General features: G+C 52.5%; 1 protein-coding gene across 1 annotated transcript; it reads left to right on the top strand.

The window, feature by feature from the left end:
• Positions 1–497: 497 nt before the first annotated feature.
• LOC147672918 (uncharacterized) lies at positions 498–4023 on the top strand. Its single transcript, XM_086947917.1, has one exon. It carries the CDS (start codon positions 617–619, stop codon positions 1640–1642), a length of 1026 nt encoding a protein of 341 aa, XP_086804043.1. The 5' UTR covers positions 498–616; the 3' UTR covers positions 1643–4023.
• The last annotated feature ends 21861 nt before the right edge of the window (positions 4024–25884 follow it).

Here is a 25884-nt window from a genome sequence, read left to right as displayed (position 1 = left end):
CTCTCCCTGCGGGCTGAGCCTGCCTCCTGCCTCTCCCTGCGGGCTGGGCCTGCCTCCTGCCTCTCCCTGTGAGTCTGCCTCCTGCCTCTCCCGGTGGACTGAGCCTGCCTCCTGCCTCTCCCTGTGAGTCTGCTTCCTACCTCTCCCGGTGGACTGAGCCTGCCTCCTGCCTCTCCCTGTGAGTCTGCCTCCTGCCTCTCCCTGCGGACTGAGCCTGCCTCCTGCCTCTCCCTGCGGACTGAGCCTGCCTCCTGCCTCTCCCTGTGGACTGAGCCTGCCTCCTGCCTCTCCCTGTGGACTGAGCCTGCCTCCTGCCTCTCCCTGCGGGCTGAGCCTGCCTCCTGCCTCTCCCTGCGGGCTGGGCCTGCCTCCTGCCTCTCCCTGTGAGCCTGCCTCCTGCCTCTCCCTGCGGACTGAGCCGGCCTCTCCCTGCGGGCTGAGCCTCCCTCCTGCCTCTCCCTGTGAGCCTGCCTCCTGCCTCTCCCTGCGGACTGAGCCTGCCTCCTGCCTCTCCCTGCGGACCGAGTCTGCTGAGGCAGAGTTGCTCTCACTCCTCAGGCTTCTTGCTTAGCTGAAGGCGCCTCTCACAGCGGACTGGGACAGGGGGACCCCCAGGATGGCTGCAGCGACCTCCCTGATGCCAGCCCACCACCACGGCACCCGGGTGTATGTGAGGAGGGTGCTGGAGGAGGCCTGCGAGCGGCTGCTGCGGCGCCTGCGGGAGGACGACCTGCCCACGGAGAAGAGTCCCACGGAGAAGGACAAAGTGCCGGCGTGTGACGGGGTGCAGCGCTGCGCTGCTCAGTTGCTGGACAGCATCAACAGCTTGAAGGCCCCCCAAGACCCCCAGGAGGTGGCCCGCCTGCTCTTGGAGACCTGTGGCTGCGACCTGCTGCCCCCCGGCGTGCTGGAGGCCCTAGCGCAGAGGCCTATTGACTTCTGGAACAACGTGCAGGTGGTACGCATCATGCAGAAGGTGGACCTGCGCGAGGAGAACCTGGCGGCCTTCATCACCGACGACTGGAGCCGGAGCCACAGCCTCTTCGCTGAGATCATGGGCCTGCTTCAGGGACGGCACTGGGACCGCCTCCGGGTCCGGCGCGGGTACCTGGCACAGTTCACAGGAGCCGATAAAGAGCCCCGCGGGGCCGCCGACCCGGAAATGCAACTGGCCGGAGGCGGAATTAGTTCCCACCCGGAAGTGCATGGGTCTAATGGAACCAAAACAAAGGGTGATCCTGACCCGGAAATAGACGCGTCCGCTGCCACACAGGGGCAACGCGTGGACCTGGCCATCGGCGACAGACGGACAAAACTCGGGTTTTACATCGATCTGAAGAAGAACCCGAAGGACAAAAAAGCTCTACAGGGCGGCAGGGACAAACTGAGGTCTATCCTCGGCGCGGAGAGTGTGAGCGCCCCGGGGAGCTTCAACACCACAAAGGAGAACAGAGTGTGCTACCAGATCATCTTTTACACCCCCGACGAGCTCGGCAAGGGGTCACAGCACCCAGGAGAGATAGAAAAGTTATTGAGCACACAGAGCAGCTGGATGCATGTGATAGATTGTTACGATGAAGCATGGAAGCTGCCCAAAAGGGAAGTCGGTGCCTGCATCTTGGACGTCAGGCCTGATTTCTGATTTATGCGCCTGTAGACATGCATTGATGGGCGCATGCACACCCTGTTAATCCTTAAGCTATAAACCAAGATTCCAACTGCAATGTGCGGCGTGCAGCACCGGTGTCGCGCTCTTCTGCCCGTGCGCATTGAATAATACGAAAACGCACCGATGAACACTTTGTTCAACTGATGCAGGGTGCACTGCCTCGATCCCGCGCCACACGTGCAGTTGAAGAGCTAAGAGGTGGTGGATCCTGACATCTTGGACTTTGGTATTCCAACTCCCAGGAAGAACTTGATCAAACGATGAACTTTGGCAACCCTTGGTGCATTAACTCTTTCGGTGCTCATGACGAGCTCAGCTCGGGGATAATTCCGCTCCTGTGTGGGGCGTTCCATTAAGTGGGTGGAGTCGTGACGAGCTCAGCTGGTCATGAGCAGAGCGCCACCATGCATCATGACGAGCCGAGCTCGTCACAAGCACTGCAGCGCTGCGCGCGGCCCCCTCACCCCTGCGTCACGGGAGAATTAGCCCCGCGTGCAGGGCTCGAGTCGGGGTACCACGTGGGTGGACGGCGTCCCCCCACTTATTTTAAGGGGTCTTACCGGGTGGACGCCGTCCCCCCTGCGCAAAAGCTGGGCTTTAAATTATAGCGTTATTCGCCCTCACGGCCGGCCGCCCCGTCGATCTTCCAAGTCAGTCTGTCTCTAATCAGGACAACAACAACAAAGGCACGCGCGGACTCGACAGCCAATAAGCATTTGAAATTCTGTACAGTGCACTGGGATTGGCCCAGCTGCCTATGATGCCCCGATCTAACGTCATGTTGCATATTACGGCCGTATTTACATATTGCGAGCCCTTTCCTTTTCTCTTTCCTTATGTTGCGGCATGGTATTGACTGTCTTGAGACCCGGAAGTACTGATGTTACCGGCAAATGATGGCTAACGGGCAACAGATATCATCAGCATGAGTTCACTGATAGTCTTTGTAAGTAGCTGACAAGCAATCACCTAGGAGACAGCTCTTTTAAGTTTCGTGGTACAGGAATAGGTACGCCTTCGTTTAAGGTTTTAAGTGCTTTCATTTGTTAAAAGTGTTCTTGTTTTTTGTTCTACTTAAATGTATGTTTGGGAAGATATTTTCACGAGGAAGTGTTTTTCTTGCTTTGCGCACAGGACACGTTTTAGGTCAGATTCTTAAAGCCTGCGTGCAAGATAAGCGTGAAGAAATAAGCCCCAAACAGCTACCAGAAGCAGGCACGCACAAGGGGCATTTGCCTTTTTAAGTGTTGAGATTACAACGCCCAACCGGGTGGTGGACGCCCTCAGGTCTTCCGGCAGAGCCATCCTGCAGAGCCACGGCATATCCTTTCACATCCTGCGGGAGGGGTTACTTCTTGGCATCCGAGTGCTCGTATTCTTCTACTACATGTAGCTAACGTTAGTACTTTTGCCCTGGAGAAGCAAACCCAAGCAGGTGTGTGTACTATTAGGGGCACAACTAGCCCAACACTTCAGGGGTTGGGATTGCGGGTTTTGAACTAAACAGTGTTGGTGGCGCTATCATTTCGCACACTGGTAGCCACTTCTAGGTTTTTTACCTTTCATGACGTCACTTCCGGTCGTGACGTCACTTCACATATTTGAGCGTACGCCCACTTCTTTATTTATGACTTGTGCCCTGCCGCGGTGAAAGGGTTAACTCATGTTTTACATGGACATTCAGTAATAAATTCACTCTTTTATTTTTGTAAGTGAGGCGAGGTCTGCATTTCTCAGGGTCTTGCGGGTGGGTGAGTTATTCATTTGGTGTTAATTGGAGTCATTTATTCGTGGCTCGCAGACTTCATGGTTCCGGATTTTGTTTATTTCCCTGTTTGAAAAGGGCTGGGATCAGGGGGCATTAAGGAGCCTGACGTTCAGAGGTGTGGGGTGGGGCAGAGCATTTATAAGAAAGATGTTAACGGAGGGGCTCGTTCGGCAGATTTGGCGGTGTGAGACTTTTGTTGTGCACATGCACTAGGTAGGGTTAACATTATCACATTCAATGAACAAAGCGGTGTGTTCGTTTTGGCAGAGAGTAAAGGTTCAGGAAACATCTGCAGTTATATATTTTCTTGCATATATTTTGCCTGAGAGTGGCAGCACTTGTTTCTCGGCCAGTGTTAATGCAAAGAGGTGCTTTAAACCAGGGGGAGTTGGGATTAAACTATGCTACTTCTGATGGGACGTTCTTTTTTTTTTTTATTTATTTTTTACAGTGGCCCTTGAAGAAGAGATTGTTCTCGAAATGCATTGGGTATGACATGTATGATGTCACAGTTTCAGGACCAATTTATTATGCATTGTCACCATTTTTGAACATTACAACGTGAATTAAACATGAAAGTTGTGAATACTTATTGTGCAACTCGTTTGAATTCTGGAGAAAAATGGATAAGGATTTGAATAAAATGTTGTAAAAATTATGAGAGAAGTCAGTTTAAAAGGTTTAAAAGTTTCATAATGGAGCCTCGTGGGTAGTGGTGCGGGTTCGAGGCTGCGCGCCCTGCATCAGTCGAACAAAGTGTTCATGGGTTTGTTTTCGTATTATGCGCCTGCAGATGCAGGTCTTCTGTACCTCGAGTCAGATCAGCGTCTGTAACTAACTCCAGATTTGGTGTATCATAGGGATCACTGGCCTTCTTAAAGCTGCTGCACAGAAGAACTGTGTCGTCCCTTTTCAGCTTGCAGGCTCCATGACCCAAGTCACCAAGAGTTTGCAATGCAATAGGTCACACATTTTGGAGGGTTGGAGCTATTGGCATTGTAAAGATTATTGCACAAAGCAGAGAACATTAATAACATTAATAACATGCCTGTGCTCCTTTTCATCCTGCCTCCTCTTGTCTTTCATTTTGATCTTTGTCCCTCCAATCAAGTCATTCTGTTGCCAGCAGATGTTAAGCTGTAAGTGCAGGGGTTAGCACCATCAGTGCAGGGGTTGTGTTGACAGTCAGTGTGCATGCACGAGACTGCTCAAGATACTGTGCTTGAGTGTAAGTAAGCCTCCAAGTGGTTGTGTGAGTGGTCACATGAGTGCCGCAGTTAAGTGGTAGTGAGACTGAGGGATGCATCTACTGAGAGTGGCACTAGTGTCTGTTCTTGTGGTGGTGAGTTGTGTATGCAGCAGAGTGTGGTTCTATCAAATGATGTGAGGGGCCACGGACCTTGTGAGGGAATAAAGAGCAAATGTTCTGTGGGGCTCCGGGACACTTTGAGTGGCTCTCGGATGAAACTTCAGAGAGGTCTGAACCTGAGGAGGTGCTGATGTAAGTGCAGGGTAGCTGTGGTTCAAATGGGCTGAGAATGATTATATGATCTACGTAGGAGAAGGTAAGAACTTTTGGGCGGTCAGTGATGCTCTGAGTGGGTGCTCCGAGTGACTGCAGGTGACTCGTGCAAGGGGGTTACGCTACAATAAATAGTGTAGCGACTGTGGTGTGGAAGGTTTGGAGTGAGCTGTGAATGGGTGCAGGAATGTAGAAAAGGAAATGGCAGCTGAGTGTAGAGCATTGCAGGGCTGGTGTAAGAGGACCTGGGGAGGACCAGCAATGATGGGCAGGAGTTATTAGTCATGCTCTGAAGGACTTTATCAAGAAATGAGTGGTGTGGGCTGCAATTGCTGAGAAGTAGTGAATGAGTGTTGCAAGTGGCAGAGTTGTGAGTGATGCAGTCTGGGATGTGAAAGAAAAGATGCCAGTGCCTTGCTCATGCTGTGAGAGGCAGGAGAGCGTTACGCATAGATATGGGTGAGACGTGACTAGATGTCTCATGCAAATGAATACATGAGTGAGCAGTTGTTAGAAATGGGATCCCTGGCTGGCCAGGGCTTTCGCCAAAGTCAGTCAGAGACCACCACTCCTAAGTCAGGGCAAGGGAGTTACACGCCAAGATAACCCCTACTCACCCTCTAGGTAACGTGGCGCGAGCAGCAAGGCTAAACTTGGAGGCGATATGAGTTAAGTATTTGCGCACGCACCACAGCAACAACACCCAAGGCCCACTGTAGGAGAGTAGGGTCTGCAATCCCATGATCACCCAGATTTTTTTTGCTTTTGTTTCACTGGTTTACGACTTTCTCTGGCTGTGGGCCTGCTAATCAGACCCACAGCCTGGCTGTTCTCTCTCTAAATTACGACATGTACCCTAGGTGCATTTACCAATTGGTACTGGGCCACCTTATCAGACCCCGTAACGCAGGGCATAGGTGTACCCAGGGCCGCCAGGGGCTGCAGCATGTATTGTGCCACCCCTAGCTGGCCTCCTAAATTTGACACAACTGGCTGCATGACAGCTGGGGCAAAGTCGTGTACTCACCCTTTGCTTTAGGTATAGTAGCCCTATATCTAACCATACAATGGACGCCCGAGTTCCTATCAGTCACTCCTATGGCAGGCCTTGACAATCCTGAAGGCAGAGTGCGTGGGCTCGTGTGAACTAGGTTCTGGCCCGAGCCGAGCCCGGTTGCAGCTTGCGGAACAAAGACCCAATGGCTGTTCCATGATAACGCGTACCACATCGGTAACTTCGGTGTCGCGTTATCAAGACATGTCGAGTAAGGTGTCATACGAATCGGGATGCGGCCCCCTCACCAATTCTGGCGATGAGGTTAGCATTCCGCCCTTCTAGAGGGACACGACATGTACGTAACTGTGAACCCCGGTTAAAGTTAACTAAAGCCTCAGCTCCACAAAATGGATGCTGCCACCACAGACACGAGTCTGACCTCCTGCTGCTGGGAGTCCTTCCAGCGAGGAGCACTTGGACAAAGGGTTTCCTGCCAAGGGCGGTGTTCGCACCGTCCCAGACAGGGTTTGTGTATTCTGGGTAGGTAGGGCTTTTGCGAGAAGGTGACTGCGGAGTGGCACCCCGGTGCTCACTACGCATCTGCCGGTCAGAACCAGTTCCAGGGGCGCCAGCCCTGGCCTGGGGAAAGTCCGGCAGGGGAGAGGGGTGTAACTACCCCCCTTCCTGGTCCCACCCTTAGGGCAGGACCTAGTCATGTACCCACCCCTTTCTTTAGGATAAAGGCCGGAGCGGGGACCCTTCCAAATTAGATCATCTTTGAATCAAGAACTACTTTCTACGAAAGGACTTCGAGACTCTTCTCAAGATTTCTCCCTTGTGACTAAGGAGTAGTCACCCTGCATCAGCGGGCACCACCTAAGAACTCTGCGGTTTGCTGCAAGTCCTTCCTCAAGGAATCCGACGGCCCAGCTCGACGAGAACCGGCTTCCCTGGCACCTCTGACCTCTACCCACATCATCAGCTCAGCTGTGATCTGTGGGTGCGACGAGACCTCGAGGGACCGGCCATCATCAAAACCTGCACGCTCTTAACCAGCACGACCATCGAAGTAATTCCCTGGTGAGTGCTCTGGGGTCCGAGAAGCCCCGACCCTGAGCCGCTCCAGCACCGAAGTGCAGTCTCCCAGCATCTCCAAGATCTGCGTGGGGCCCTTCTGCTCGCTGCTCAACACGTTGTCCGGTCACTAGCCGCTGGCTTGTGCCCTTCTGGGACGACATCCGACAATCAACGCTGCTGGTCTGGTTGCTCCAGACTGGCCTTTGCTTCTATCTTTGAGAGAAGCACCCCGGACCCTCCTGGTCCCCTCAAGACGCCATTTTAGGCCCACCACGTGGCCCTGAAATTTGCCAAGGCTGTTGCCCCAATCCTGGGCCCAGCGACGCCGACAGCATCAACCTTCGTGGGACAGCTCGCACCTCCATCCTGGTCGCCGACAACGCCTCCTGGTCCGAGAGACTGCAGAGCCTAGCGTCGCCCACTCACCTAGTCGAGGTGACGGCCAACCAGTGCCCTCCTGGTACCCTCTGACTACTGGCTAGTAGTACGAACTTGGTCCCCTCTGCTTTCAGGTGTCAACGATCTCTGATCCAGGCTTGGATCTTTACGAACTATTCATCACTGGTCGCCGGCCAGCAACTCCTTTTCTTCCGGCTCCTGGCTCGTCAGCGAAGACCCCGACGCCTGTAAGACTTGTGCAGCCGCAGCCCTCGTGGCTAGGTAACTCGGCATTTCGGTGCCTGCATAGCCTCTTTACTCTAGGGTCCGGAGTCCCTCGCTTCCGACTTGCCTTATCGGGTCCGCCCGAGACCTCTAAACTTTCCGTGTCCCCGGACACTTGTTTTAATTGTGCACTTGAAGTATTTTCCTAAGAGATTTGGTTTGTGCTTAGTACCCTGTCCTCATAAAGAGTACAGGGCTGTTGTGAATCTTAATAAATATCCTGTTTATTTTCATAACACTTGTGTGGTGTCCTTTCACTTGGTGTTCAAGGGGTACATGTGTGGTAAACAGCTGGCTTAACACGCCCTCTCGAGTCTTTAGCCTTAGACTGCTCGTATCCACGCTACTAGGATAGCTGGTCTATAGGTTGACTTACAACCAATCATCATAAGGGTCGTTTGGAACGATACATAGCGGTCGCTAGAATAGCGAACGCTGCATATCGGGCCAACTTCTCACATTGGTGAGCAGCGGGTGGGATTTGAGCTTGCTGTTGTTTTACCACACGTATCCTAAGAATATCTTGTTGAAAGATCGCATAAGTACTGTTAGTACATATAACTAAAGCTTAGAATACTCTGAGTTCTACTGAACCAGCTGTTGCAGCTCCTCAAGGCTTAGCACACCTTGGCTGCAACTCTTAGCAAGGGAACAGTAGGTAAACACATAGTGTAGGTAGGTGCATCACTTACACCACACTAGAAACAGTATGTCGGACAAAGGAGGAAACTCTGAGTCTCCCCTTGTGTCAGTTGACCCTCCACAGGTCATCCCTTCAAGATATACTGTGCTGAGCTTCAAGGAGTTAAGACAAGTGTGTCACTCCAGGAAGATCAAGCAGGGGTCTAACCCCACAACGTCCTTTCTGATTGGTCTCTTGGAGACTTATGATGCCAGAAAAGCTGAGACCCTTCCCAGCTCTTCTAATCCAGAAGGAGACATGCCTCCCCTTGAGGAAACCAGAGGCGATCCTGACCTCATCCACCTCTCAACTGAGACTGAAGATGTAGAGGACGATGAGGATGAGGATCCCTCTGGGGATGAGGCAGATAAGGGACAGGTAGAAGTCGTAAGACTAAGCAGGTCCAACTTAAGCAAACATGACAGTGGTACTGGGGGACTCCTGGGGCCACTATCAGGTCAGCTTAACATTGGGAATGGACGAGCTAGGTCTCTATCAAGAGGCTCTAACAGATCCCTTCAAACCAATGGCTCTCACAACTCTTCTCAAAGAGGGATGACGTCCCCTCAGCGGAGAGTGTACGAAGCTAAGGAAAGGGCAGCTAATCTGAGGATCGAAAGGGAAGAACTTGCCCTGGCCAAAGAAAGGCTTGCCTTTGCTAGAGAGCAACAGTTAAGTGGGGTAGTCCCCACTGGTGGCAGCATTGTACCTAGTAATAGGGAAAGGAGTTTTGATACGAAACACCTTGGTAAGATAGTGCCCCCCTTTAAACAAGGGGACGACATCCACAAATGGATTACTGCTTTGGAGAGGGCCTGCACTGTGCAGGGTGTTCCCCAGAGTCAGTGGGCAGCTATCTTGTGGCTCTCCTTTGAAGGTAAAGGAAGAGACAAGCTCCTCACCACAAGGGTAGAGGACGCTAATAATTACCACGTCTTGAAGAACACACTGGTTGAAGGGTTTGGCCTAACCACTGAGCAGTACAGGGTGCTGTTCAGGGATACCCAGAAAACGCAGTCTCAAGATTGGTCTGACTTTGTCGATTGTGCCACTAAGGCTTTTGAGGGCTGGTTGCTGGGCAGTAAGGTTACTGATTACCAAGGATTGTATAATTTGATGATGAGAGAACAAATTTTAAACAATTGTCAGAACCAGTTGTTGCATCAGCATCTTGTCGACTCGGATCTGACCTCTCCCCAAGAATTGGGAAAGAAGGCAGACAGATGGGTTCGTACAAGAGTTAAACAGAACCAGGGCCAGAATCAAGGTGGTCAGAAGAAAGCAGACCAGAAGGGTAAAGATTCAAAGGGGGAACAAAATGACCAGAAGTCTTCGACAGGTCCCCAACAACCCAAAGAGGGTGGGGGTCAGGCTCCCCAAAAGAAGAAAGAAGGCCAATCCAAAAGATGGTGCCAGTACTGCAAAAGTAAATCTCACTGGTTTAGTGAGTACACCAAGAAAGGAGGAGGGCAGACTCCTGCCACTGCAGCCCCTAAGGCACCTGTGCCCCCTAGTACAGCCAGCAGCGGTAGTGCACCTCCCAAGGGTTTAGTAGGGTTAACCCTGGGTTCTGAGGGGCGTGACAACTTAGTTGGTACGCTCACTCAGGCTGTCCTTGTCAGTACAGGGGATGTGGATATATCCCCTGACGTAAGTCCCAATACTTTGGGCAAATACCGACAGACACCTTTCATAAATGGAAAAATGGCTCAGGCCTATAGGGACACTTGTGCCAGTGTCACCATGGTGACACCTAACTTTGTGGACCCTGGACAGATCATGCCAGGTACAGAATTCCTGGTGACCAATGCAAGCAATGTCACTACCAATCACAGTATGGCAATTGTAGCTTTCTCCTGGGGAGGGGTAACTGGCCAAAAGAAGGTTGTAGTTAGTTCAGACCTCCCAGTGGATTGTTTGTTGGGCAATGATTTGGAGTCATCACAATGGTCAGAAGTGGAGCACCGGACTCACATGGAAATGTTAGGCTTGCCAGCACATGTGTTCGCTGTGACCAGGTCACAGGTCAGGAAATGCCCCACTGAACAGGTGCTGGATCCTGGAACAACGGACCAGACACCTCCCAAGAAAAAGAGCAGTAGGGTTAAGGCTGCGCCTTCCCCCTTGCCCCAGGTCGTGGATCAAGTCTCAGAGGAGGCTGACCTACAGGAATTGAGGGAAACTGAGCCGAGAGAGTTCGAACTTGATCAAGTTGAATTCTTGGGCTCAGGGGGACCCTCAAGGGAAGACCTGGGGAAGGACCAGTTAGACTGCCCTTCTCTTGAACCCCTCAGACAGCAGGCTGCTGCTGAGGCTGCTGGGAACGCCACAGGTACCCACAAGGTATACTGGGAAGATGGACTCCTGTACACTGAGTCAAGAGACCCCAAGCCTGGCATGACCAGGAGGCTGGTTGTACCCTTGTCTCAGCGTGGTTTCCTACTTACCTTGGCCCACGAGATTCCCTTAGCAGGTCACTTAGGCCAGACGAAGACGTGGGACAGGCTTGTCTCGCAGTTTCACTGGCCTCATATGAACGAAGATACCAAGGAGTTTTGCCGCTCCTGTGTCACTTGCCAAGCCAGTGGTAAGTCAGGTGGCACGACAAAGGCCCCCCTTATACCAATGCCTGTGGTGGGGGTGCCCTTTGAACGGGTGGGGATCGACATCGTCGGTCCCATGGAACCACCAACAGCATCAGGGCACAAGTTTATACTGGTGGTAGTGGATCATGCCACCAGGTATCCTGAAGCTATTCCCCTTAGGACCACTACAGCACCTGTTGTGGCAAGAGCCCTAGTTGGAGTATTCTCCAGAGTGGGCTTCCCTAAGGAGGTCGTCTCCGACAGAGGTGCAAACTTTATGTCGAGCTACTTAACTGCTATGTGGAAGGAATGTGGTGTCAACTACAAATTCACTACACCCTATCATCCACAATGCAATGGGCTTGTTGAGAGATTCAACAGGACCCTAAAAGGGATGATTCATGGACTACCTGAAAAGCTTCGGCGTAGATGGGACGTCCTGATCCCCTGCCTTTTATTCGCTTGCAGAGAAGTCCCACAGAAGGGGGTTGGTTACAGCCCTTTTGAACTTTTGTACGGGCATCCTGTAAGAGGACCCCTGTGTTTGATGAAGGAAGGATGGGAGAGACCTCTCAAAAAGCCTGCAACCAACATAGTGGACTATGTGCTTGGCCTCCGCTCGCGGATGGCTGAATACATGGAGAAGGCATCCGAAAACCTTAAGGCCAGCCAAGAACTCCAAAAAGCTTGGCATGACCAAAAGGCTGTCTTGACTGTTTACCAGCCCGGACAGAAGGTGTGGGTGTTGGAGCCAGTGGCCCCAGCAGCACTCAAAGACAAATGGTCTGGGCCCCACACAATTCTTGAGCAAAAGGGAGAGGTCACCTACCTGGTGGACCTTGGAACTCCCCGGAGCCCCCACAGGGTGCTCCATGTCAACAGGCTCAAAGCATATGTCGACAGGAAGGACATGAGTTTGCTCATGGCCATAGATGAAGGACAGGAGGAAGAGAGTGACCCTCTCCCAGACCTGCTCACTCAGAATCCTGATGATGGGTCAGTAGATGGTGTTGTCTTTTGTGGCAGCCTCTCTGAGCATCAACAGAAAGACTGTAAACAGGTTCTTCAGTCTTTCAGACATATGTTTTCTCTGACACCCAGTCAGACCGATTGGTGTACCCATGAGGTTGACACTGGTGACAGTCTGCCAGTTAAGAGTAAAATCTACCGGCAGCCTGATCATGTTAGAGACTGCATAAAAACTGAAGTACAGAAAATGTTGGAGTTGGGAGTCATTGAACCCTCGGATAGCTCTTGGGCTAGTCCCGTAGTTCTAGTGCCAAAGCTTCACACCCAGGGTGGTAAGAGAGAGATGAGGTTTTGCGTAGACTACAGGGGTCTCAATGCAGTCACTAAGACTGATGCCCATCCAATACCAAGGGCAGATGAGCTGATAGATAGATTGGCTTCTGCCAACTACTTAAGCACATTTGACTTAACAGCTGGGTATTGGCAAATCAGGTTAGCTGAGGATGCCAAGCCCAAAACAGCATTTTCAACCCCTGGTGGGCATTATCAATTTGTGGTAATGCCCTTCGGTCTGAAAAATGCACCTGCCACCTTCCAAAGGTTGGTGAATCAAGTCCTTACTGGGCTGGATGACTTCTGTGCAGCGTATCTCGATGATATTGCTGTCTTTAGCTCCACCTGGGAGGATCACCTGGTCCACCTGTGGAAAGCGTTAGAGGCTCTGCAAGCAGCAGGCCTCACTATCAAGGCCACCAAGTGCCAGATAGGGCAGACACAGGTTGTATACCTGGGCCACCTTGTAGGTGGAGGCCAGGTTCAGCCACTGGAGAGCAAAATACAGTCAATCAGGGACTGGGCTCCTCCAACCACCCAGACTCAGGTTCGAGCTTTCTTGGGCCTGACTGGTTACTACCGAAAGTTTGTCAGGAACTATGGTTCCATTGTGACACCATTAAATGAACTGACAAGCAAGAAAATGCCAAAAAAGGTTCAGTGGACAGCAGGCTGTCAAAAAGCATTCGATGACCTAAAGCAGGCCATGTGCACAGCGCCTATCCTTAAGAGTCCGGACTACTCCAAACCATTCATTGTCCAAACAGATGCTTCTGAGTTGGGTGTGGGAGCTGTTCTTTCTCAGCTGAATTTTGATGGTCAAGACCAGCCCATTGCTTTTATAAGCAGACGGCTGACCCCTAGAGAGAAGAATTGGTCAGCCATTGAGAGGGAGGCCTTTGCTGTGGTTTGGGCCCTGAAGAAGCTGAGGCCATACTTGTTTGGCACTCACTTCAAGATTCAGACCGACCATAAGCCCATCTTGTGGCTAAATCAGATGAAGGGTGAAAACCCCAAACTACTTAGGTGGTCCATTTCCCTACAGGGGATGGACTTTACAGTGGAACATAGACCTGGCACTGATCATGGCAATGCCGATGGGCTCTCCAGATATTTCCACTTAGAACAAGAAGACTCACCTGGTCAAGGTTAGCTTATTGTCCCAACGTTTGGGGGGGGGGGGGGGTCATGTAGGAGAGTAGGGTCTGCAATCCCATGATCACCCAGATTTTTTTTGCTTTTGTTTCACTGGTTTACGACTTTCTCTGGCTGTGGGCCTGCTAATCAGACCCACAGCCTGGCTGTTCTCTCTCTCTAAATTACGACATGTACCCTAGGTGCATTTACCAATTGGTACTGGGCCACCTTATCAGACCCCGTAACGCAGGGCATAGGTGTACCCAGGGCCGCCAGGGGCTGCAGCATGTATTGTGCCACCCCTAGCTGGCCTCCTAAATTTGACACAACTGGCTGCATGACAGCTGGGGCAAAGTCGTGTACTCACCCTTTGCTTTAGGTATAGTAGCCCTATATCTAACCATACAATGGACGCCCGAGTTCCTATCAGTCACTCCTATGGCAGGCCTTGACAATCCTGAAGGCAGAGTGCGTGGGCTCGTGTGAACTAGGTTCTGGCCCGAGCCGAGCCCGGTTGCAGCTTGCGGAACAAAGACCCAATGGCTGTTCCATGATAACGCGTACCACATCGGTAACTTCGGTGTCGCGTTATCAAGACATGTCGAGTAAGGTGTCATACGAATCGGGATGCGGCCCCCTCACCAATTCTGGCGATGAGGTTAGCATTCCGCCCTTCTAGAGGGACACGACATGTACGTAACTGTGAACCCCGGTTAAAGTTAACTAAAGCCTCAGCTCCACAAAATGGATGCTGCCACCACAGACACGAGTCTGACCTCCTGCTGCTGGGAGTCCTTCCAGCGAGGAGCACTTGGACAAAGGGTTTCCTGCCAAGGGCGGTGTTCGCACCGTCCCAGACAGGGTTTGTGTATTCTGGGTAGGTAGGGCTTTTGCGAGAAGGTGACTGCGGAGTGGCACCCCGGTGCTCACTACGCATCTGCCGGTCAGAACCAGTTCCAGGGGCGCCAGCCCTGGCCTGGGGAAAGTCCGGCAGGGGAGAGGGGTGTAACTACCCCCCTTCCTGGTCCCACCCTTAGGGCAGGACCTAGTCATGTACCCACCCCTTTCTTTAGGATAAAGGCCGGAGCGGGGACCCTTCCAAATTAGATCATCTTTGAATCAAGAACTACTTTCTACGAAAGGACTTCGAGACTCTTCTCAAGATTTCTCCCTTGTGACTAAGGAGTAGTCACCCTGCATCAGCGGGCACCACCTAAGAACTCTGCGGTTTGCTGCAAGTCCTTCCTCAAGGAATCCGACGGCCCAGCTCGACGAGAACCGGCTTCCCTGGCACCTCTGACCTCTACCCACGTCATCAGCTCAGCTGTGATCTGTGGGTGCGACGAGACCTTGAGGGACCGGCCATCATCAAAACCTGCACGCTCTTAACCAGCACGACCATCGAAGTAATTCCCTGGTGAGTGCTCTGGGGTCCGAGAAGCCCCGACCCTGAGCCGCTCCAGCACCGAAGTGCAGTCTCCCAGCATCTCCACGATCTGCGTGGGGCCCTTCTGCTCGCTGCTCAACACGTTGTCCGGTCACTAGCCGCTGGCTTGTGCCCTTCTGGGACGACATCCGACAATCAACGCTGCTGGTCTGGTTGCTCCAGACTGGCCTTTGCTTCTATCTTTGAGAGAAGCACCCCGGACCCTCCTGGTCCCCTCAAGACGCCATTTTAGGCCCACCACGTGGCCCTGAAATTTGCCAAGGCTGTTGCCCCAATCCTGGGCCCAGCGACGCCGACAGCATCAACCTTCGTGGGACAGCTCGCACCTCCATCCTGGTCGCCGACAATGCCTCCTGGTCCGAGAGACTGCAGAGCCTAGCGTCGCCCACTCACCTAGTCGAGGTGACGGCCAACCGGTGCCCTCCTGGTACCCTCTGACTACTGGCTAGTAGTACGAACTTGGTCCCCTCTGCTTTCAGGTGTCAACGATCTCTGATCCAGGCTTGGATCTTTACGAACTATTCATCACTGGTCGCCGGCCAGCAACTCCTTTTCTTCCGGCTCCTGGCTCGTCAGCGAAGACCCCGACGCCTGTAAGACTTGTGCAGCCGCAGCCCTCGTGGCTAGGTAACTCGGCATTTCGGTGCCTGCATAGCCTCTTTACTCTAGGGTCCCGAGTCCCTCGCTTCCGACTTGCCTTATCGGGTCCGCCCGAGACCTCTAAACTTTCCGTGTCCCCGGACACTTGTTTTAATTGTGGACTTGAAGTATTTTCCTAAGAGATTTGGTTTGTGCTTAGTACCCTGTCCTCATAAAGAGTACAGGGCTGTTGTGAATCTTAATAAATATCCTGTTTATTTTCATAACACTTGTGTGGTGTCCTTTCACTTGGTGTTCAAGGGGTACATGTGTGGTAAACAGCTGGCTTAACACGCCCTCTCGAGTCTTTAGCCTTAGACTGCTCGTATCCACGCTACTAGGATAGCTGGTCTATAGGTTGACTTACAACCAATCATCATAAGGGTCGTTTGGAACGATACATAGCGGTCGCTAGAATAGCGAACGCTGCATATCGGGCCAACTTCTCACACCCACCACAAAGGAAACTCCACACAAGGTTATATATAAAAATAGCCTTTGTTTTACACCAAAACACATTAGATAAAAACACACATTTTACAATGTGCCAACAGGCACGGGCAGAATTTACAAGGGATATGTACAAGACAGGGCCACCTTGACCACTGTCAGGATTCAGCACTTTTAGAACTTAAAATACAATACTTTTAGGCCTAGAACTTAGAACATAGAGCCTAACGGACAGTACCTCCCGACCTGGTTGCAGGGATAATGCGAGTGACCTCCTTAGTAAACTTGAGCGGGCGGCCCAGCGAAGCGGCACGACTCAGGTGAGAGTGGTGCGGCTCGAGGCTTGAGCGGGCAGCCGGCAAGGTACAAGCGTTTCTCTGGGGCGACCAATGTGTGCGGCTCAGAAGAGGAGGGGGAGGCAGGATGCAGGCGGCCCAGCGAAGCGGCGCGGCTCAGGGTAGAGCGGCGCTGCTCGAGGCTTGGACGGGCTGCCGGGCACGAGCTGCCGAAGGGAATGAGCGAGGCACACTTCAGCGAGGCCCCAGGGGCCCAAGAGAGATCAGACAAGTCCCAGCAATTTGTCAGGGAAGGCACAATAGAGTCCACTGGTCCTGGGACTCTGGTCAGGGGGCGAGCTCAGTACCACGCCCTTGGAATATCACTTAAGACATAACAGAAAATCACTGTAGCACAATACAAGTAACTACTGGTAATCAGGTAAGTACCCCCTACGCAATCCTAACCACCTTAGGAACAGGTCACGCAGGGAACCAGGACCTCACTAGCACCACCTGTACTAGCAAGAACAACCAACTAAATATCACCATACATTTAGGGGTATAGACCTGGGGACAAAACACATGATGCATAAACATACATTCAGAGGTGCAGGGAAGGAAAACACATGATGTATCAACAACACATTCAGTGGTGTAAGGAACACATGACGCATCAACATACGTTCAGCGGTGTAGGGAACAAGGCACATGATGCATCAACAACACATTCAGAGGTGCAGCAAAGAACACTTCGCATAATTCACATTAGCATGGAACTTACATCAAAGTCCAGGGTCCAGGTTGCGCCACTGCGCCAAAACCTAAACGTGGCAGCTGCCCACAAAGTGCTGGGCAGCTGAAAGAGCAAGGATGGGGCCAACACGATGGGGGAGCCTCACAGGCTCTGCAGAAATCAAATGCCCCCTCTGAGCCTCTCAGGGCTCTAAACAAATGTGGCACCAACGTTGGAGTCCCCCCTCTGGGGACTCGAAATCAATAAATGCCCCCTTGAGCCTCCGTGGCTCTGAACATCTACTTGTCCCCACGAGCCTCTCTGGGCTCTTGAAACCAAATGCGGCGCCTTGAGCCTCACGTGGGCGGGAGAGCCTCTCCGGGCTCAAGAACAGAGGAGTGGCCTCGAGCCTCTCAGGCTCGATGAACGGATTGCCCCCAGGAGCCTCGGGGCTCCTCAACACTGACGGGGGCTTTGTTGGAGTCCCTCACGGGGGACTCAGAGCAGGGGCCACAGCCCCAAGAGCCTCTCGTGGCTTCACCCTGCAACTTAGCGCTATCTCGCGCTACCGGAAAAGGGGGGGGGGGGGGCGGACACCGACAATGTGTCCCGGCGCCCCTCCCTCCAGCACTGCCACACTCACCGGGTCTGTGGCGTCTCCTCTCTGGTGGCGGGCATTGCTGGCGGCCCCGGGGCCCTCCCTCACTCCTGGGAGCCCCGGGCCGCGGGAGGCCACGACTTGGCCGGATTCTCTTCTTTCCCTACCGTAGTGCCTGGCTTCCTGTTTTGCGGTGCTCGGGCCGCGGCGGTGAACACTTGGGCATAACTGAGGGGTAGCACCCTCGAAGTGAAAAATAAACGTAGAAGCGAGGTGGGCACTCGCTAGGGCAGCCATAAGCAAGGTGGCACCTGCAAAGCAAAATAAAGCGCTTTCAGCGCTAAGGGCAAGATAGAGCGCTCCCAAGCGCTAGAGTAAAGAAAAAGCGCTTCCAGGCACTTTGTGAAGGAATCCAGGGCCCCCAGGCGCTAGGAAAGAAATACAGCGCTCCCAGGCGCTAGGAAGGCACAGAGAGCAACAAAAGTCCTTCAGGGGTCCATCAGCAAGCCAGGGGCTGGGCAGGACCCAGGGGGGGGCAAGCCTTCCCCTGGGCCCAAGCAGCAGCATGCCCCTGGTAGATCCAAGTCAGAAACAAGAACATTCTCATGGGGTCACAGACCCTCTTTTATACACCTTTTCCTTTGTCTGTAGGTGCAGGGTGGGGGCAGAACCAGTCGCAGCTGGTCTGTGAGCACTGTTGATGGCTCAACCACCCCTTTCATTCATCAGGCAGGCTAGGGTCATCAGTCGCACCACAGGGGGCGGAGCCAGCATTGTGTGGGGGAAACCCAGCCTCATTCAGGACACAGGCGCAGCCCCTCCCTCACATCAGCATGCTAATCTCTCCATTCACCACGGGGGCAGACCCACACAGACTTCCTGGAGCCTGGCATCCCAGCCAGCTCTAGCCAATCACACGCCAGGCACATTCTACACTAATATGCCAACTCCTAGAAGTGGCGCTTCCGCACAAGACACATACACGCCGCACATACCATTGCGCAGCATTCACTCTCACGAGTTCGCACATACCATCCTGCCTCCCCCTCCTCTTCTGAGCCGCACACATTGGTCGCCCCAGAGAAACGCTTGTACCTTGCCGGCCGCCCGCTCAAGCCTCGAGCCGCACCACTCTCACCTCAGTCGTGCTGCTTCGCTGGGCCGCCCGCTCAAGTTTACTAAGGAGGTCACTCGCATTATCCCTGCAACCAGGTCGGGAGGTACTGTCCGTTAGGCTCTATGTTCTAAGTTCTAGGCCTAAAAGTATTGTATTTTAAGTTCTAAAAGTGCTGATTCCTGACAGTGGTCAAGGTGGCCCTTTCTTGTACATATCCCTTGTAAATTATGCCCGTGCCTGTTGGCACATTGTAAAATGTGTGTTTTTATCTAATGTGTTTTGGTGTAATACAAAGGCTATTTTTATATATAACCTTGTGTGGAGTTTCCTTTGTGGTGGGCCTGGGGTGTTGTTGCTGGGGTGCGTGCGCAAATACTTAACTCATATCGCCTCCAAGTTTAGCCTTGCTGCTCGCGCCACGTTACCTAGAGGGTGAGTAGGGGTTATCTTGGCGTGTAACTCCCTTGCCCTGACTTAGGAGTGGTGGTCTCTGACTGACTTTGGCGCAAGCCCTGGCCAGCCAGGGATCCCATTTCTAACAGCGGTGTTTAATATAGCTGAGATGAATGAATGGTGGGACCAAGTTGGACAGTCTGCAAGTGGCGGCAGCTCATTGCTGGTGCGAGTGAAGGGTGTAGTTGTGGCTCGTGTTGCTGATCTGTGGTGGGGCTGACGGGTGTTGCTGACCAGCTGAGAATGAATGATGCATGCAGCTGGAGGTGAGTGATTTGATTAAAAGGTGTTCACAGCTGTTCCAATTGAGGTTTCAATCAATTGATAACAAGAGTTCTTCTGAGGAGTGGTGTAGGTGCTCAGTGGGAAATGTCAGAGTGAGCAGCTAAAGCAGGGGTGTGTAGTGAAAGTGATTTTGTGACTGGTCAAGGGATACAAAGGCCAGAGTAATGTGGCAAAGGGTAAAACTAGTGGTTGAGATGTGAAATAGTTGTGTGGTCAAGTTATCCTGTGTTTGTGCAATAGTGTAAGTGGTTGGTACTCAAAGTAAGTGCTGTTGCAAGAGCCAGAAGGCAGGTGAACGGGGCGAGTGGCTGATGCCGTAAGTGGCGCTGTGAGCATGTATCATAGTGGTGTTCTGAATGGATTACTGGTGTTGCGTGCAAATGATTGTGTGCTGTGAGGTGTCCGTGAAAGGGTGATGAAAGCAAGCGATATTGCAATATTGGTTGTAATTTGCGACCAGTGTTTCGCGAGCAGTAAATAGTACACACAGCCCCTACTACTTTGAATGGTAGGCTACTGCTTTTAATTTTCTGTACTGTATACATATTTTACTCTTCCAACCTATAGCTTTTCATGAGAATAGCGCACGGCTCGCCAACCCCGCAATTCATACAGTTAAAGAATTGAAGCAGCCCAGACGTAAAGGTTACGTGAGACTGACAAAAGTCTTAGTAGCCAGTCAGCTATTAAAAGAGTGTTTCCAGCCAGGGCAGAGTTGGCCTCTGTCACCATCTTCTCCTGAGCCCTGTGGCCAGGTGAGATAGTGAACGAATATGGCTACCGGCACAGGTGATTGACCCCAGGTAATAGATCATTTGAAGCTGAACTCCTTGGTGTGAAATGGAAAAGAGCATACAGAAGCCATCACAAAGAAAGTCAATAACCATGCCCGTCTTAAAGGCTACGGAACCAGTTATGGTGGCACTCTGGGGTTCACGGACCGGACCCAGCAGAGTGGCTCTTACCCTGTACAATGTTAATGACAAGGCACCGGACCTGTCCTGTAGCCACCCGGTAACGTGTGCTCGCCAACATGCACCAGCTCCCGCACTCCTCAGTCACACATCTGAACTCTCCATCTTTACATGTTGCAATAGAGGCTTGTCTTATTTTGAAATGCTGCTTTAACTTTGTATTGAAAAGTGCCGGGTTTGGAATTTCTTTTTCATTACAGACGGCAACTGGATTTTTTTTTCTACAAATGAGCATTAGAACCCACCAAAGTGGTCAAGACTTCACTGATTACACACACTGTCCTGAACACACCCCGTTCATCCCTCTGGCAACCATCCCTCCTGCCTGTTTGCCCACTCCCTTGTAGCCATCCCATCACCAATGACTGCCCTCTGCTGCCACAAGTACTGCCCAGTTCTCATCACTCACTCCAGCCCTGCCTCGGTCTGTCCCTCTCCTGGCACCCAACAGGCTCCTTTCTGTCCTTCTGTGGGAGGCTGTTGAGTCACCTTTCTGGGATCCTGTTTTAGCATCAAACCCACTCCCCTTTTAAATGATGTGTCCCTTCCTGTGAGGCGTCCCTTCTGTACCCTCTCCTGTGTCACCTGACTCTGCCTTCACCTGCCCTGTATCCACTCCTCCCACCTGCCCCTGTTCTCAACCATCCCCACCCTGCCCCTCATGTCCTTTCCTGGCACCTGTACACTACACCCCCTCTCTGTCACCAGTCTCCTTTCACTCCCTCCTCCCCTCCTCCCCCGTCCGCCATCAACTACAACATACTGTTTGCACGTATTCCCTGCTCCCACCTATGGCCCATCCCATGGCTGCCCCTGGAGCTTGTACCGTGGACTCCCAGCCGTCTCATAATTCATGACACATTCTCACAACTGGCTGTGTCAACCCATGCCTTCTCTCCTCTGCAATTTACTCCTCCTGTGAGCTGACTCCGCTTCATTCTGCTAACAGCTCTCCCAACATCTATCCAGGTTCACTCATTCCTTGTCCACAGTTGTATGATGTTACAACGCATGCTTTTACCACGCATGCCGTTACAACGCCAGTATTACAACGAAAACCTTTACAACGCATTACACTTGGGGGTGCTGGATAGAGAATAGTTTAATTTACTATTCCAACTCCAGTCCCCGTGGACACTAGGGAAGGTGTTGGGTAGTAAATTAAAACTATTCCTTATCCTAGAGCGCCCCCTAGTGTAATGCGTTGTAATGGTTTTCATTGTGCGAGTCAGGTGACCCTCCTGACTCGCTCAGAGGCGGTCGCTCCCCACGCTCCCTGGCTCCTGGCTCCTGGTATCGTAGCGCTATCACGCTCCATGCTAACTGCTGCTGCCAGCTGGTTTGCACATCGATCGCTTTGAAGTATTGCCGTGTAATATTGCCTGTGCTTGTCTGTTAGATCGTAGCGCCGTGTATTATTGCCTATGCTTGTCTGCTAGTTCTTAGCGCTGCAATCATTTCACATTGGCCCCAGCCAGTTTGTTGCTGTAATATTGCCTGTGCTTGCCTGCTAGATCTTAGCGCTGCATTCAGCTCACTTTGCTCCCAGCCATTTTGTTGTTGTGCCTCGTAGCCCGTCCCTCCGCCCGCTCCCGCCTCCCAGCTGCTCCTCCCTCCCACAGATAGTGGTAGTTCGCGCCGTCCTCGCTTGCGCTGTGACCCTCCTGACTCGCTCAGAGGCGGTCGCTCCCCACGCTCCCTGGCTCCTGGCTCCTGGTATCGTAGCGCTATCACGCTCCATGCTAACTGCTGCTGCCAGCTGATTTGCACATCGATCACTTTGAAGTATTGCCGTGTAATATTGCCTGTGCTTGTCAGTTAGATCGTAGCGCCGTGTATTATTGCCTATGCTTGTCTGCTAGTTCTTAGCGCTGCAATCATTTCACATTGGCCCCAGCCATTTTGTTGCTGTAATATTGCCTGTGCTTGCCTGCTAGATTGTAGCGCTGCATTCAGCTCACTTTGCTCCCAGCCATTTTGTTATTGTTGTGCCTCGTAGCCCGTCCCTCCGCCCCGCTCCCGCCTCCCAGCTGCTCCTCCCTCGCCCCACCCTTCTCCACCATCCACATATGACAGATGCTTTTGCGCGCAGCGTTCACGCGCAGCAGGCGCGCCCCATGCACGCCGAAGGTGCGCCAAAGGTAAGCCCGTCTACGCCCGTCCGCGCCTGGACCGCGCCCAGCGCCAGACCCCCTGGTCCTCGCAAATCCCACTCCACTCGCACAACATACGACGCCGCAACCCTCTCAGCCCTTAACCCCGGCCGCCCTCCTAACTGCTACCATGCCGCCCCAGGACACACCCATGGACCCTTCACCTGCCACTCCTGCAAGTTCGACTGCATCAGGACCCACACCAAATCCACTAACTCCAAACAGAGTTCCGACACTAACCAACTGAAATGCATCCTGCCCATCACCCGCTCGGTCCACAGACACGCCATTGAACTCTGGAACCTACTCGACACTACATCACCGGATGTCGCCTTCCTTACAGAAACCTGGATGAACGCCTCATCAGCACCCGACATTGCCATAGCCATCCCGGACGGCTACAAGATCATCCGAAAGGACCGCATCAACCAAACAGGAGGAGGCATCGCCATCGTCCACAAGAACACCATCCGCATCACGTCCAATTCCGACGACAACCTCACAACCGCTGAACACCTTCACTTCCAGATCCACACCGACCCCAAGACCACACTCAGAGGCACACTCATCTACAGACCACCAGGACCCCGCACACAATTCAGCGATGACATCACTGACTTCATCAGCCCACACACCCTCCCCTCCGAGGACTACATTCTACTGGGAGACCTCAACTTCCACCTGGAAAAGAAAAACGACTCCTACACCACCACCCTTCTGGACAACCTAGCCTACGTCGGACTCGAACAACTTGTCCATACCCCCACCCACTATGCCGGACACACACTCGACCCAATCTTCACCTCCAGCAAGCACATCTCCTTCAACCACACCACAGCTCTCCACTGGACGGACCACAGCTGCGTTCACTTCCACTACAAAAAGACCACGACCCACAACCCTTCACAACCTATTCCCCGAAGAAACTGGAACAAAATTACTACCGACCAGCTCTTCACATCGCTTCACCAAAACCCTCCTGCCAAATCATCGGACCCAAACCAAGCAGCCACCAACCTCACACAATGGATCTCCCACAGCGCTGACGAACTAGCACCCTTGAAAAACCATCAAATCAAGCAAGGTAACAAAAAGCCCCCTGGTTCAACGATGACCGTAAGAAATCCAAGAAGTCATGGCGCACCCTCGAGAAAGCCTGGAGAAAAAACCCAACCACTGACAACCTGACCTCCTTCAAGAACGCAACCCGCAAACACCACCAACTGATCCGATCCACCAAGAAATCAGCTTTCAAGGATCGACTTGACAACAACGCACACAACAACAAGGAACTATTCAACATCGTCAAAGAATTCACCAACCCCACCGCCGGCACCAACGACATCACTCCCTCCCAAGACCTCTGCGACTCCCTAGCCTCTTTCTTCTACAAAAAAATCGCCGACATACATAACAGCTTTGAAAACCAATCCGGAGACCAGCCCACTCCATCCACCTCCGAACCAACACCGCCATCTAACAACCTTCGCGCCTGGAACCCAATCACCACTGAAGACACCATCCGCCTGATGAACTCCATCCACTCAGGTTCGCCTACCGACCCATGTCCCCACCACATTTTCAACAAAGCAGACTCCATCATCGCACCCCATCTCCGAGACGTCATCAACTGCTCCCTCAACTCCGCTACCTTCCCGGAAAGCTGAAAACATGCCGAACTCACCGCCCTTCTGAAGAAACCCACTGCAGACCCCACTGAACTTAAGAACTACCGCCCCATCTCGTTCCTCCCATTCCCTGCCAAAGTTATTGAGAAAGCCGTCAACAGCCAGCTCGCCGCCTTCCTCGAAGCCAACAAATCCCTCGACCCCTCACAGTCCGGCTTACGAGCTTACGACTGGAGTGGCATAGAGTAGAGTAGAGTGCCGTAGACTGGAGTGGCATAGAGTAGAGTAGAGTGCCTAGACTGGAGTGGCATAGAGTAGAGTAGAGTGCCATTGACTGGAGTGGCATAGAGTAGAGTAGAGTGCCGGAGACTGGAGTGGCATAGAGTAGAGTAGAGTGCCGGAGACTGGATTGGCATAGAGTAGAGTAGAGTGCCGGAGACTGGAGTGGAATAGAGTAGAGTAGAGTGCCCTAGACTGGAGTGGCATAGAGTAGAGTAGAGTGCCGGAGACTGGAGTGGCATAGAGTAGAGTAGAGTGCCCTAGACTGGAGTGGCATAGAGTAGAGTAGAGTGCCCTAGACTGGAGTGGCATAGAGTAGAGTAGAGTGCCGTTGACTGGAGTGGCATAGAGTAGAGTAGAGTGCCGGAGACTGGAGTGGCATAGAGTAGAGGAGAGTGCCCTAAACTGGAGTGGCATAGAGTAGAGTAGAGTGCCCTAGACTGGAGTGGAATAGAGTAGAGTAGAGTGCCCTAGACTGGAGTGGCGTAGAGTAGAGAAGAGTGCCGTAGACTGGAGTGGCATAGAGTAGAGTAGAGTGCCCTAGACTGGAGTGGCGTAGAGTAGAGTAGAGTGCCGGAGACTGGAGTGGCATGGAGTAGAGAAGAGTGCCGGAGACTGGAGTGGCATAGAGTAGAGTAGAGTGCCCTAGACTGGAGTGGCATAGAGTAGAGTAGAGTGCCGTAGACTGGAGTGGCATAGAGTAGAGTAAAGCGCCCTAGACTGGAGTGGCATAGAGTAGAGTAGAGTGCCATAGAGTGGAGTGGCATAGAGAAGAGTAGAGTGCCGGAGACTGGAGTGGCATAGAGTAGAGTAGAGTGCCCTAGACTGGAGTGGCATAGAGTAGAGTACAGTGCCGTAGACTGGAGTGGCATAGAGTAGAGTAGAGTGCCGTAGACTGGAGTGGCATAGAGTAGAGTAGAGTGCCCTAGACTGGAGTGGCATAGAGTAGAGTAGAGTGCCGTAGACTGGAGTGGCATAGAGTAGAGTAGAGTGCCGGAGACTGGAGTGGCATAGAGTAGAGTAGAGTGCCGTAGACTGGAGTGGCATAGAGTAGAGTAGAGTGCCGGAGACTGGAGTGGCATCGAGTAGAGTAGAATGCCGTAGACTGGAGTGGCATAGAGTAGAGTAGAGTGCCGTAGACTGGAGTGGCATAGAGTAGAGTAGAGTGCCGTAGACTGGAGTGGCATAGAGTAGAGTAGAGTGCTGTAGACTGGAGTGGCATAGAGTAGAGGAGAGTGCCCTAAACTGGAGTGGCATAGAGTAGAGTAGAGTGCCCTAGACTGGAGTGGCATAGAGTAGAGTAGAGTGCCGTAGACTGGAGTGGCATAGAGTAGAGTTGAGTGCCCTAGACTGGAGTGGCATAGAGTGGAGTAGAGTGTCGTAGACTGGAGTGGCATAGAGTAGAGTAGAGTGCCCTAAACTGGAATGGCATAGAGTAGAGTAGAGTG

This window comes from Lissotriton vulgaris, unplaced genomic scaffold (genome assembly GCF_964263255.1).
Source record: "Lissotriton vulgaris unplaced genomic scaffold, aLisVul1.2 SCAFFOLD_1029, whole genome shotgun sequence".
Taxonomy (NCBI): Eukaryota; Metazoa; Chordata; class Amphibia; order Caudata; family Salamandridae; genus Lissotriton; species Lissotriton vulgaris.
This window is presented reverse-complemented; position numbering and strand designations above follow the sequence as displayed.